We start from the raw sequence: 14,515 nt of genomic DNA on the forward strand, positions 1-14,515 counted from the left end.
CGCTAAACAACGTAGATGTGTTTATGTTGCATTTTGCCACAACTTCCAGCAATGTCTCAGTATATAATAATCTGTATGTATTTTTTTTAATGTAGATGTACTGACTCAAAAGTCAGACAAATGGGCTCCCTAAAAATGGTCCTATTGCCTGCCTGTTGCCACGATTTCTTCATAAGTTCAGGATGTTGTACTTTTGATGATAATACTTTATAATAATGAAAATACTTCCCTTATTTCGATCTGTTAAGTTTCAAAGCCCCTGACTCAATGAAGACCTTAATGCCATAAATCATTTCTTTGGAGAATATTGACACCATTCTAAGACCTTAACTTATGAAGATGACTCAGTTCATTCTTGAGTTTGCAACTGCGAATAATATCCTGGGAGCAGTAAAAATAGTCACGTCTGCAATATAAATTGTTTTATCAGATGAGTAACCCAATGCCTACGAGCGCTATTAGTACCCTATATTGACCAAAAAAAAAACTCTCCATGACAAATATACCTCAAATAGATTTTAAGCAGGCACTGTCATGACCACCTGATACTTAATTTGTCAGGACCCAACTGTTAAGGGAGCTTCAGGAGCAAGTTAGTGTTCACATGAAAACAGTTACAGTGACTGACTAGAGACAATGACTGGTGTGGAAAGCTATCGCTTTTCCCAGGACTTAGCCCATGTCTACTTCACGATATTTTCACTCTTCTGCTTCAAGCTTTTTGTGAAAATCAGCCTCGCCATCCTGAGCCACTTCTACATCGTCAAGGGGAACCGCAAGGAGGCAGCGCGGATAGCCGCCGAGTTTTACGGAGCTACCCAAGGGCAAGGTAAGTTCGCTTCCAGCCGCCTTGTCGAGTCCATTGTCTTTTAGGCATTGTTTCGCCACCTTTCATTCCTGTATTGGGAAAAAGAGGTCAACAGTCGCTAAAGGAACGGTCCCGATGTGCTGCGTGCGTTTGGCGTTTTCCACTATCGCCGCACCAAAACTTTTCCCGATGTTTCGATGCAGAAAAGCCTCTCTCACTTTGCTGAAAGTTTTGACTCCAGCCTGACATTTGTTTCTGACATTCAACATTCCTGCAGTGCCTGCCAAGTGTTGGCCGTGCCGTCAACTGCAGAGCTGTCCGTATTTGATATTATGTTTGCCACCCCCGCCCTTGTGGCTCGTTGTAAATGATGTGGTGTTTTCTGTGCTTTTTCTTTTGCGTTTGTTCATCCATTAGTCCTGTCCACAAAATTAGCCTGTCCACTCCACTCTGTGTGCCAATCAGCGAGGAAACATGTGAGGAAGAACCCACTTATCTTTCGTTCAGTTAATCGGATTTAAAACTCTGAACGTCACGAGCCAGCGCTGCAGTTTAAATCATATGTTAAAGAGAATCAAGGTATTTATTTAAATGAATTAAACATGTAGAACTGTCAACAGTTAACTACAGCCCGTGTGGCTTGTTATTTTGCTGTCGGGAAGCAGAATTCACATATAGTAAACATACTGTCTAACTTTAAACCAAATTGAAAGTGAAGTTTAAAATTACATCTGAGTGTTCATATGACATTCTTCCAATGGAACTTTGACCAATTTAAAATTAGCCTCTCTATTGAAATAGCAAACAAGAATGTCATGTGAATGTGTGAAGCATTTGCGTACCGTTATGTCCCAGCTGGCCAATACCAAGCTTAAGTGTTCGAGTTAACGTGAACTAGCTGACCATTGATTTGGCATGTTCCACAAGATCAACAAAGAAGAAATCCAAGTGTGTCCAGATTTGGACTGTCAACTTAAAAAGAATGTTTTATCCTGGAATAATACAGCACCGAAGAAGGTCATTCATCCCACCGACCCGATGGTGGCTCTTTCAAAGAGCAAGTTACTTTATCCGCTCCCCTGTTCTTTCCTACATTTTCTTCTCCTTCAATTACTTAACCATTTCCCCTTAGAAGGCTACTACAGAATCTGCACCTCTGGCTTCATCTGGAAGGGCATGTTCTAAATCCGAACCATTTATTGCCTAACAACATTTTTCCTCCTGTTGTCTTTGGTTCTGCTGCCAATCACCATAAATCTGTGTCCTCTGATTAATGACTCTTCAGGCACAGGAAGCACTTTCTATTTATTTACTCTGTCTAAACCCTTCAAGATTTTAGACTCCTCTATTTCATCCACTCTCTGCTCTAAAGAGAACAACCTCAAATTCTCCAGGCTGGCCATCTAACTTTTTTTTTCATTTGTGGGACATGGGTAGCATTTATTGCCCATCCCAAGTTGCCCAACGCCAGCTGAGAGTCAACAACATTGCTGTGGCTTTGGAGTCACATGTAGGCCAGACTGGGTAAGGACAGCAGATTTCCTTCCCTAAAGGACATTGGTGAACCAGATGGGGTTTTTCTGACAATCAGCAATGGTTTCATGGCCATCATTAGATTCTTAATTCCAGATTTTTTTATTGAATTCAAATTCCACCATTTGCTGTGGCAGGATTTGAACCCTGGCCATTAGAATATTAGCCAACTTTCTGGATTAATAGGCTAGTGATAATACCACTAAGCCATCGCCTAGTCCATTCTAGTAAAAGTTTTCTGTATCCTCGTCAAAACTTTCACCTCCTTCATAAAGTGCGCAGAGTTGAACAAACTATTCCAGCTGATGACTAACCTCTTATTCAGGATAGCGAGTGTAACTCCCTGGCTTTAGATGTTTGTATTTTTAGAACCCAGTGTTTTATCAATTAATTTGTTAACCTCACCTGCCACCTTCAAAGACCTGTGCACAAATACCCGAGTATCTTTCTTCCTTTCCCACTCCCCCTCCTGTAGAATGTTATTATAGTTTATAAGACCTTCCTTCTTTGTTCCTCCTGACATTTTGCTGCGTTGAATTTATTATGCTCCCCAGCAGGGTGACCAACTCCTGGCCAAGAATGTACAGGACACTTTGGCTTGGTGGGGGCAGGGGTGGGGAGTGTGAAGTGGTGGAGAACGGATATGAAAGACTGAGGGGGCGTTGCTGGTATTGTTCATGTCGTAGATTGGATAACATTGCGGGAAGCTCAAACCTCACAATTCACAGAATCCCTACAGTGCAGGAGGGGGCCATTCCACTCATCTGCACCAACCTACCTTTTAGACTTGCCTAGGCCCTATCTCTGTAACCACATGTATTTACCCCACTAATCCCCAACCCTACACATCTTGGGACTCTAAGGGGGAATTAAGCAAAGCTAATCTACCTAATCTGCACATAGAATCATAGAACCCTTACAGTACAGAAGGAGGCCATTTGGCGCAACGAGTCTGCACTGACTACAATCCCACCCAGGCCCTATTCCTGTAACACCACATTTTTGCCCTGCGAATCACCCTGACACTTGGGTCAATTTAGCAATGCAATCAACCTAACCCAAACATCTTTGAACTGTGGGAAGAAACCAGAGCGTCTGGAGGAAACCTACACAGACACATGGAAAATGTGCAAACTCCACACAGCCAGTCATCCAAATCTGGAATTGAACCAGGGTCCCTACCGCTGTGAGGCAGCGGTGCTAACCATTGTGCCACTGTGCCGCTGTTATGGGACAAATGGCAAATATGGATACAGCCCAGAACACTGAAAATGCGATGATCTCCTAATATCCGTTTGGTTATTCTAGAACATAGAACATAGAAAAACTACAGCACAAACAGGCCCTTCAGCCCTCAAGTTGCACCGAAGATATCCATACCTACCAGGCTTACCTATAACCCTCAATTCTATTATTGAACTGTGGGAGGAAACCAGAGAATCCGGAGGAAACCCACACAGACACGAGGAAAATGTGCAAACTCCACACAGCCAATCATCCAAATCTGGAACTGAACAAGGGTCACTGCCGGAGAGATTGGTAACAGTAACAGATACGGGAAGAACGTTAGATTGTTATTCTGTTCCCAGTTTCATGCCAACTCTAAATTTCAGAATTTTTCTCCATATTCCCAAGTCTAGGTCAGTAATGTGTTGTAAAACTGCAACGTTCCTGGTACTGAACCTTGGTAAGCTCAACCTTACGCTGCCCTTAAGTTTGAAAAGACAGATGTTCACCATATTTCGTTGTTTTCTTTCCCTTAGTGAATCTTGTATCTGTGCTTCAACTTTTCCTTTCTCTCATGGCCTTCGATTTTCCTAATAAGCTTAATATGTGGTACTTTATCAACTGTCTTTTCAGGGTCAAAATCAAGCACACTACTCGGCCTCCTGCTACCTCAACAAAAATACTCAACCATTTGCCCTTAATAAATTCACTGGTTCTCCTTCATTAGCCCATTATTGTCCAAGTGGCTACTTACGTTCTCCTGGATTATTATTTCCCAGGGCCTCTGTGAGAGGAAAATGTATATGTAGCATCCTCCATGTTTGGGTGGCACGGTAGCACAGTGGTTAGCACTCCTGCCTCACAGTGCCAGGAACCCAGGTTCGATTCCCAGCTTGGGTCACTGTCAATGTGGAATCTGCATGTTCTCCCCGTGTCTGCGTGGGTTTCCTTCGGGTGCTCTGGTTTCCTCCCACAGTCCGAAAGATGTGCTGGTTAAGTGCATTGGCCATGCTAAATTCTCCCTCGGTGTATCTGAACAGGTGCCAGAGGTGTGGGACCAGGGGATTTTCACAGTGACTTCATTGCAGTGTTAATGTAAACCCACTTGTGACACTAATAAATAAACTTAAAAAATAATTAAGTTATTTGGGGCTCTCCCATGGTGGTTCAGTGACCTTATTGGCTGCATCGATCAAAGAAATAGACCAGGAAGATCTCAGAATTGACACCTTTGTCTTTGCTGAGTTTTTAAATCTGAAGCAGGAGTCAATAGAGACAATACAATCAACCTCAGTACTCCTGGATGAGAGAGGAAATCAGAAAAGTCAATTTCGGGTTCTTGCTCCTGGTTTCTCTTCAGCACCAAGTCAATTGCAAATGAATATATATATGAATGTGGCAGAGGAATAGTCCTTGCTAACTATTTTCCCCCTGTAGTTCATGCTCATGCATAATGCTCCTGGCCTGATTTTTATTTTCATATTCGTAGGGTGCAGGCATTACTGGCAAGGCCAATATTTACTGCTGATCAATAATTACCCTTGAGATAAGAACATAAGAAATAGGAGCAGGAGTAGGCCATCCAGCCCTTCGAGCCTGCCCCGCCATTCAATAAGATCATGGCTGATCTGTCGCTGCTCAGTTCCACTTTCCCGCCCTCTCCCCATAACCCTTAATCCCCTCTCCTATCAAAAACCGATCAACCCGCGTCTTAAAAATATTTAGCGAGGCAGCCTCCACCACTTCAACGGGCAGAGAATTCCAGAGATTCACCACCCTTTGAGTGAAGAAGTTCCTCCTCAACTCCGTTCTAAACTGCCCCCCTTTTATCTTGAGGCTGTGCCCCCTAGTCCTACTGTCTTTTTTGAGCGGGAAGAGTCTTTCCACCTCTATCCTATCCATCCCATTCATCATCTTATACGTCTCAATGAGATCTCCCCTCATTCTTCTAAACTCTAACGAGTACAAGCCTAGTTTATTCAGCCTCTCCTCATAGCTCAACCCCCTCAACTCCGGTATCAGCCTAGTAAACCTCCTCTGCACTCCCTCCAAGGCCAAAATATCTTTGCGCAGGTGCGGCGCCCAAAACTGCACACAGTACTCCAGCTGCGGCCTCACCAATGCCCTATACAGCTGCAGCAAGACCTCCCTACTTTTATATTCAATCCCCTTCGCTATGAAGGCCAGCATCCCATTCGCCTTCCTGACCACCTGTTGCACCTGCAATGCAGTGGCAAACCACCTTCTTGGCAGTTAATTTACAGTGTGGCATGGTGGCACAGTGGGTTAGCACTGCTGCCTCAGAGTGCCAGGGATCCAGGTGCGATTCCCGGCTTGGGTCACTATCTGTGTGCAGTTTGCACGTTCTCCCTGTGTCTGCGTGGGTTTCCTCTGTGTGCTCCAGTTTCCTCCCACAGTCCAAGAATGCACGGGTTAGGTTGATTGGCAATGCTAAATTGCCCCTTATCGTCAAGGGGTCCAGCTAGGGTAAATGCATGGGGCTATGGGGATGGGGCCTGGGTAGGATTGTGGTCGATGCAAACTTCAAATAGCTTCTCACTGCACTGCAGGATTCTGTGGTTCTTAAGATGTTGCATCCATGTGGTGTTTAGCTACACCTCCAGGTACACCCAAAGTGCTGACAGAGAGAAGGTTCCAGGATTTTGACGCAGTGACACTGATACAGTTCAAAATCGGGAAGGTGTGTGGCTTGGAGAGGAACCTGCAGGTGGTGGTGTTTCTGTATATCTGCTGCCCTTGCCTTCTCTTGGTGGTAGAAGTCAGAGATTTGGAAGGTGCTGTTAAAGGAGGCTCGGTGAGTTGTTGCAGTGCACCTTGTAACTGGTGCGCACGGCTGCTACTGTGTGTCGGTGGTGGAGGGAGTGAATGTTTAAGGTGGTGGATGGAGTGCTGATCACCCATAGCCAATGGATTTTTGGAAGAGGATTTACAGGGGAGCTGTAAAACTAGATTCAACACGCAAAGCACTCAACAGGTCATGCATCACCTTGAGAGAGGGAAAAACAGAGTTAATGTTTCAGAGTTGATAACCTCTCCAGTTCTTTCAGTTTTTTGTTTGGATTTATAGCGCCTGCTTTTGTTCTGTAATCATCAGTAGCAGTTATAGCAACACCAAATATCACAGCTTGGTTCTTACGTACTCGACATCCAATGATCTCAGACAAGCAATCTGTTGCCTGAATGAATGAAAAGGAAATTAGAAGCCATATCAATCCATGCTGCAGTCGTTCACGTCATGGCAACTAGTCACTTGTGTTTCTAAGTTTACTTATTAGTGTCACAAGTAGGCTTACATTAACACTGCAATGAAGTTCTGTGAAAACTCCCCTCCCAGTCATCACACTCTGGCGCCTGTTCGGGTACACTGAAGAAGAATTTAGCATGGCCAATGCACCTAACCAGCACATCTTGCGGACTGTGGGAGGAAACTGGAGCAGACACACACCGACACGGGAAGAATGTGCAAACTGCACCTAGACAGCGACCCAAGCTGGGAATCGAACCGGGTCCCTGGTGCTGTGAGGCAGCAGTGCTAACCGCTGTGCCACCGTGCCATTGTGAAGGCATTTTTAAAATGATCATTCCAGGGAGGAGTGCAGAACAAGAGGATATAAGATTAAAACTAGGCCATTCAAAGGTGCTATCAGTAAGTGCTTGCTCCCATAATTGATGCACCATTCATCTCACAGTTGTGTGCAAAAGCCCTGCTTTGTTTTCCTGCATAAGCGCAAAGCATCAAAACAACTTATTGCCTGTGTAGTGCTGAGTGACGCTTCTGAAAGATGTTGCCAAGGTTATATCTGAATGTAAGCCTTTTGACTTTCCATGTCATTAAATAAACATCGATTGGGCACGTGGTCAAATTAATTTACTGAACGACACTGCAATGAGTTAAGTTATGCCACCATAGGCTCATAATTAGCCTCATAGTGACATCCTGCCAACATATACTGTGCTTGGGCTTTATTTTTTTTTATGACTGGATAAACTAACATGTTGTGCCATGAGTCAGAGGCAACTTCGTAACACTTTTATTGCCAGTCACCACAGAGTCATTTTCCCAGCGCAGGCTGAGCAGTAGTCGGGTTCTGTCACTAGATATCCTCCTGTTGCCTCACATTCCAAGTAGATCATCATTCTATTAATAGTGTGAGTAGGAACTTGACTCCTTTCCAGGTAAGAATCGAAAGAATCCATCTGGAATCCAAAGAATATTTGTTGGAGAACCGTCATGATCTAACAGCTACTTGATCTTCAGTCGGATGGCTAATTAAAGTCCACCGTCAAATGGCTCCTTTGGGCTTTGCGTTATTTTACAGTCTGGGATCCTATACATACCACAGAACAATACTGACAGCAGAGGTGACTATTGATATGCAGACTATCCACACTTTTCCCAAAATGTTGAGATAATATTTAGATATGGTTTTCTCTCATCTGCATGTTTGCTTCTTGTCTCATTTATTTTCCTCCTAGTAGTTTTTTGGGCATTTTCTGGTCAAGCTTAGTAAGGTATAGGGAAGGAATTCTTTATTATTCATTTGCGGGACATTGGCGTCGCTGGCTGGCCAGCATTTATTGCCCATCCCCAGTTGCCTTGGAGGGTAGTTGAGAGTCAACCGCATTGCTGTGGCTCTGGAGTCACATGTAGGCCAGACCAAACAAAAAGGGTGGCATGGACAAGTTGGGCCAAAGGGCCTATTTCCATGCTGTTAACCTCTATGACTCAATGAGGATGGCAGATTTCCTTCCCTAAAGGACATTAGTGAACCAAATAGGTTTTTCCGACAATGGTTTCATGGTCATCAGTGGATACGTAATTCAAGATATTTTTTACTGAATTCAAATTCCACCATCTGCCATGGTGAGATTCAAACCCGGGTCCCCAGAGCATTTGCTGAGTTTCTGGATTAATGGCCCAGTGAAAATATCAGTAGGTCATCATCTCCACTGGAAATAGATTTGAAACATAAGAGTTTGTAGCCTCACATCACAAATAAATGAATGCTAAGCTCTTCATCATTCTTCTATGTATATCATGTTCACCCTTATTGTACTACTTAATGATATTCCATTATTGCCCCTTTCAAATTCTCCACTTCATAAGAACATAAGAACTAAGAGCAGGAGTAGGCCATCTGGCCCCTCGAGCCTGCTCTGCCATTCAGTAAGATCATGTCTGATCTTTTCATAGCCTCAGCTCCATTTACCCAGCTGCTTACCATAACCCTTAATTCCTTTACTGTTCAAAAATTTATCTATCCTTGCCTTAAAAACATTCAATGAGGTAGCCTCAACTGCTTCACTGGGCAGGGACTTCCACAGATTCACAACCCTTTGTGTGAAGAAGTTCCTCCTCAACTCAGTCCTACATCTGCTCCCCCTTATTTTGAGGCCATGTCCCCAGTTTTAGTTTCACCCACCCGTGGAAACAACTTCCTTGTTTCTATCTTATCTATTCCCTTCATAATCTTATATGTTGCTATAAGATCTCCTCTCATTCTGAATTCCAATGAGTATATAGCCCCAGTCTACTCAGTCTCTCCTCATAAGTCAACCTCTCAATTCCGTAATCAACCTAGTGAATCTCCTCTGCATCCCCTCCAGTGTCGGTATATCAGCTGAAGATGCTGCGGCAGTTCCAATGAGGAAAGAAAAGAAAGGCTTGAATATTTATAGTATTATGTCCATTCCCAGGATGCCCCAAAGCACTGTTGATGTGTAGTTACTGTTTGCAGCAGTCAATGTGCACACAGCAAGCTCCCCCCAACAGTGATGTGATAATGATCAAACCATCTGGTTTATTGACGTTAGCAGAGGACTAAATATTGACCAAGGCACCAGGGTGAACTCCCCTACTGTTTTTGGAAATACTGTCCAAATTGTTTAAGTCCACCTGAGGTAGCACAAATCATCTGCACTGCAATCCCCCTGTACTAGAATCATTCAATCCCTACACTGCAGAAGATGGCCATTCGGCCTTTCGAGTCTGTACCAGCAACAATCCTACCCAGGTCCGATCCCTGTAACCCCGCGTAGTTAGCCTGCCAATTCCCTGACACTAAAGTGCAATATAGCATGACCGCGTAACTGTCTCAATGCTTTTTAAAAGACAAAATTGTACCTGCCTCTACTACTACCTCTGCAGCTTGTTCCAGACTCACCACCCTCTGTGTGAAAAATTTGCCCCTCTGGACACTTTCGTATCTCTCCGTTCTCATCTTAAACCTATGATCTCTAGTTTTAGACTGTATCTGTGCCACTGTTGACGGCTTTTCAATAGGTTAGAAATTAGTCTCGGCCTGAACTGGTGACCTTATCGAGGATTATAAATTAATGAGGGGCATAGATAAGGCAGATAGTCAAAACCTTTCTCCCCCAAAGGTAGTGGAGTCTAAAGCCGGGAATTGAACCCAGGTTCCTGAAGCTGTGAAACAGCAGTGCTAACCACTGTGCTACTGTGCCGCCCCATGGGTATGATGGGTATAGAGGGATATGGACCAAATGTGGGCAGTTGGGATTAGTTTAGGGATTTAAGAAAAAAGGACAGCATAGATAATTTGGGCCGAAGGGCCTGTTTCCATGCTGTAAACCTCTATGAGGTACAATATTGAATAACCATTGCCCATATTAATCATGACTTGGGTCCAAAATCTTAGAATCATGGAATCATAATGATGGCTCGAAGGAGGTCATTTGGCCCATCAAGCTTGTGCCTGGCTCTTTGAAAGAGAGGTTGTGTTCTATCCAATACCTCTGCTTTTTGTCCCGAATGCTATAAATTCCTCATCCTCAAACTTCTTCCTACACCCCGACAAAATCCTTTCAAGTCCAGCTTTCCGGATCCCAACAGCTTAGTCAGTGAAAAAAAATCTCCTTATGTCCCTTCTGGATCTATTTATTGCCAATGATTTTTAACCCAATGTTCTCTGGCTATGTCCCACTTACCGGATATTAGCATTTCATCCGGCCAGTTCAAGACTAATTTAAGTAATCTAGCAAAAGCCCTAAGCATCCCTATGGGTTATTTTAGGCCACTAAGTCATATTATAATTTTTCCTCTACACAGTCATGCCATTATGCAAAATCATGCTACTACGTCGAAACTGATCACAGTTTCCACCCGCTTTCTTTAGTTGACTATTATGGCAAGGTGGCACAGTGGTTAGCACTGCTGCCTCACAGCGCCAGGGACCTGGGTTCGATTCCCAGTTTGGCTCACTGTCTATGTGGAGTTTGCATGTTCTCCTCGTGTCTGTGTGGGTTTGCTCCGGTTTCGTCCCACAGTCCAAAAGGTGCACTGGTTAGGTGCTAGATTCTCTCTCAGTGTACTCGAACAGGCGCTGGAGTGTGGCGACTAGGGGATTTTCGCAGTAACTTAATTGAATGTTAATGTAAGCCCATTTGTGACACTAATAAAAAAAACTATTGTTGCAAATGAAACTGATGAAATATTCTTTACATTGAATAAATACTCCATCCAAATGGAATCCACAATTTTGTCTTTCCATTTTCTTAGTTTGTCAAACCTTGAGCTGTGAGTGCCTCTATGCGGCCTTAAGCCAGTGATAGAGCCCCGTCTACAATGGGCTGGCTCGAGAAGGTGGTGGTGAGCTGCCTTCTGTAATTGTTGCCAGTATACCCAGTGTGTTTTACTCTGGAATCATATAGAATCTCTACATTATAGAAGGAGACTATTCGGCCCATCAAGTCTGTACCGACCACAATCCCATCCAGGGCCTATTCCCGCAACCCCACGCATTTACTCTATTAATCCCCTGACACTGAAGGGCAATTTAGCATGGCCAATCAACCTACCCCACACATCTTTGGACTGTGGGAAGAAACTGGAGCACCCAGAGGAAATCCACGCAGACACAGGGAGAATGTGCAAACTCCACACAGACAGTGACCTGAGGCCAGAATTAACCCTGGAATCCTGGTGCTGTGAGTCAGCAAGGTGGCAGCAGTGCTACCTTACCGCAAAAATTCCCCAACAATTAAGAGATTGCTGTACTACCAAGTGATACAGCAGAAAATGGACAGGGTACGTTGTTCTCAATATCTGAATAAAGGTTTAAACTAGTGGTGCTCACGAGGAAGATTTTGCTGGTTAGAATGGATGGGATGTGTCTGTGATTTTGGTTCAAAGAACAACAAACAAAGAACAAAGAAATGTACAGCACAGGAACAGGCCCTTCGGCCCTCCAAGGCTGATCCTGATGCCCTAACTAAACTTAAAAAAAAACATTCTGCCCTTACTCAATCCGTATCCCCCTAAGAACAAAAGAACATAAGAAATAAGAGCAGGAGTAGGCCATCCAGCCCCTCGAGCCTGCCCCGCCATTCAATAAGATCATGGCTGATCTGTCGTGTCTCAGTTCCACATTCCCGCCCTCTCCCCATAACCCTTAATCCCCTTGCCTATCAAAAACCTATCAACCCGCGCCTTAAAAATATTTAGCGAGGCAGCCTCCACCACTTCAACGGGCAGAGAATTCCAGAGATTCACCACCCTTTGAGTGAAGAAGTTCCTCCTCAACTCCATTCTAAACCGCACCCCCCCTTTATCTTGAGGCTGTGCCCCCTAGTCCTACTGTCCTTTCTGAGCAGGAAGAGCCTCTCCGCCTCTATCCTATCCATCCCATTCATCATCTTATATGTCTCAATGAGATCTCCCCTCATTCTCCTAAACTCTAACGAGTACAAGCCCACTTTATTCAGCCTCTCCTCATAGTTCAACCCCCTCAACTCCGGTATCAGCCTAGTAAACCTCCTCTGCACTCCCTCCAGGGCCAAAATATCCTTGCGTAAGTGCGGCGACCAAAACTGCACACAGTACTCCAGCTGCGGCCTCACCAGTGCCCTATACAGCTGCAGCAAGACCTCCCTACTTTTATATTCAATACCCCTCGCTATGAATCCCCTTCTATTCCCTCCCTATTCATGTACCCATCCAGATGCCTCTTAAATGTTGCTAATGTGCCTGCTACCACCCCACCTCCTCTCCCTTTCCAGGCACCCATCACCCTGTGCGTGAAAAAATCTCCCTTAAACTTTCCCCTCTCTCACCTTGAACCTGTGCCCCCCTTACAATTGACACTTCTATCCTGGGTAAAAGTTCTGACTATCCATGCTACCTCTTATAATTTTGTAGACCTCTATCAGATCTCCCCTCAGTCTCCGTCTTTCCAATGAAAACAATCCTAGTTTGGTTTCATTCTGTCTCAACTTGTCTGTCCTATTTTAATACAGCATATTTTAGAAGGGAGTTAAAGGGTTAACAACGCAATGAGTCTGAAGCCACACCACGAGAGGGTAGCAGATTTTTTGGGTATTATCGAGCCAAATGTGTTTTTATGAGCGTCCAGTCGTTTTGTGGTCATTATTAATTCCTGTATTTAATTCCTGATTAATTAATTGAATTTAAATTTCCCCCAGCTGTCGTGGCGGGATTTGAATTTATCTCTCCGAGGCCTCTGGATTACTAGTCCACTAACATTACTACTATGCTACCAAACCCCTTTTTCTGGAGTAAGTAAAGCCAAACTCATATATATTCTGCTATTTTTCAATTTAACCTCACAGTCACTGCAGTTCACAGCAACAAGGATCTATCTTCTGTTTATCTGACTGTTTGCAGCAAGTGGGTGGCGCAGTGATTAGCACTGCCGCCTCACAGCTCCAGAGACCTGAGTTCGAGATCGCACGCTCTCTCTGTGTGTCTGCGTGGGTTTCTTCCGGGTGCTCCAGTTTCTTCCCACAGTCCAAAGGTTGATTGTCCATGTCAAATTGCTCCTTGGTGTCCCAGGATGCATGGGTTAGAGGAATTAGTGGAGTAACTATGTCGGGTTACAGGGATAGGGCCTGGGTGGGATTGTTGTCGGCATAGGCTCGATGAGCTGAAAGGCCTCCTTCCATGGGCATCCTATGATTCTATGTGAGAGTTTTTTCATCAGTGTATCCCCAGCCTTGTGATTCAAGCCACATTAGACGTCATTGATTGAAACTAATTTGATTCCTCTATTCTCAAAGAGTTTAAATAGCTCTCCCAAGGGAATGATAACAATAAAACGGGGAGGCGCCTTGTGCCCCCATGTGGTTTGAAATAAAAGACTCCAGGCATCCTTCCAACAACAATCTACAATGTTGATTTTAAAGAACGCAGTAGTTATAAAATTGTACAAAGGGAAAAATGTTATGGGTTTTGTGCCGTCAAAAGGTAGGGGAGAACAAAATGGCAGGTCTGGGATAGGGTAGATGGTGGGAGAGATTAAATAACAAAGATGACATTGCAGAATGGAAAGGCAAAGGGAGTGGTCATGCTTGTGATCGGGAAACAAAGCATTGGCCCGGGTGAATGGCAGATTAATGCAGCTCAGTCCAAAAGCAAATGCAAGAAAGGTTTACTTTAAGTCAGGGACTGCCCTGCACTATCTACAGATCCACAATAGGAAGCGCTTATTAGCAAAGTGCAGCCACAGTAGATCTTTAAAGATTACAGCTGGGATTCCCAAGCTGTTTCACACCCCTCTATCGCTGGCAGTGGGGATGGGGAATCTGGCGCTCAGCCAAATCTCCACTCATTGATTTGATTACAGTAAGAAGCCTCACAACACCAGGTTAAAGTCCAACAGGTTTATTTGTAATCACGAGCTTTAGGAGCGCTGCTCCTTCATTAGGTGAGCGATCAGAAGCTCGAGGGGATCAGCAGTGGGGGTATGGTGAGTGGGGCAGAGGGTTCCACAGAAATGTGGAACATCATGGCCCACGCAAGAGTTCTGAGAAAAGTGGGATGGGGTTCACCTGATGAAGGGGCAGAGCTCTGAAAGTCTGTGATTCTAAATAAACCTGCTGGGCTTTAACCCAGTGTCGTGAGCTTTCTCACCATGCCCACCCCAGTCCAACACCAGCATCTTCACATCT

At 44.4% G+C, this 14,515-nt stretch overlaps 1 protein-coding gene across 1 annotated transcript in view; it reads left to right on the forward strand.

Moving 5' to 3' along the window:
• Positions 1 to 548: 548 nt before the first annotated feature.
• asb5b (ankyrin repeat and SOCS box containing 5b) overlaps positions 549 to 14,515 on the forward strand; it is a 60,703-nt gene continuing 46,736 nt past the window's right edge. Inside the window, exon 1 of the mRNA XM_080189444.1 lies at positions 549 to 829. Within this exon, the coding sequence (XP_080045570.1) occupies positions 637 to 829 (193 nt within the window). The 5' untranslated portion in view covers positions 549 to 636. The remainder of the gene's footprint in view (positions 830 to 14,515) is intronic.

This window comes from Carcharhinus amblyrhynchos, chromosome 5 (assembly GCF_965287045.1).
Source record: "Carcharhinus amblyrhynchos chromosome 5, sCarAmb.v2.hapA, whole genome shotgun sequence".
NCBI lineage: Eukaryota > Metazoa > Chordata > Chondrichthyes > Carcharhiniformes > Carcharhinidae > Carcharhinus > Carcharhinus amblyrhynchos.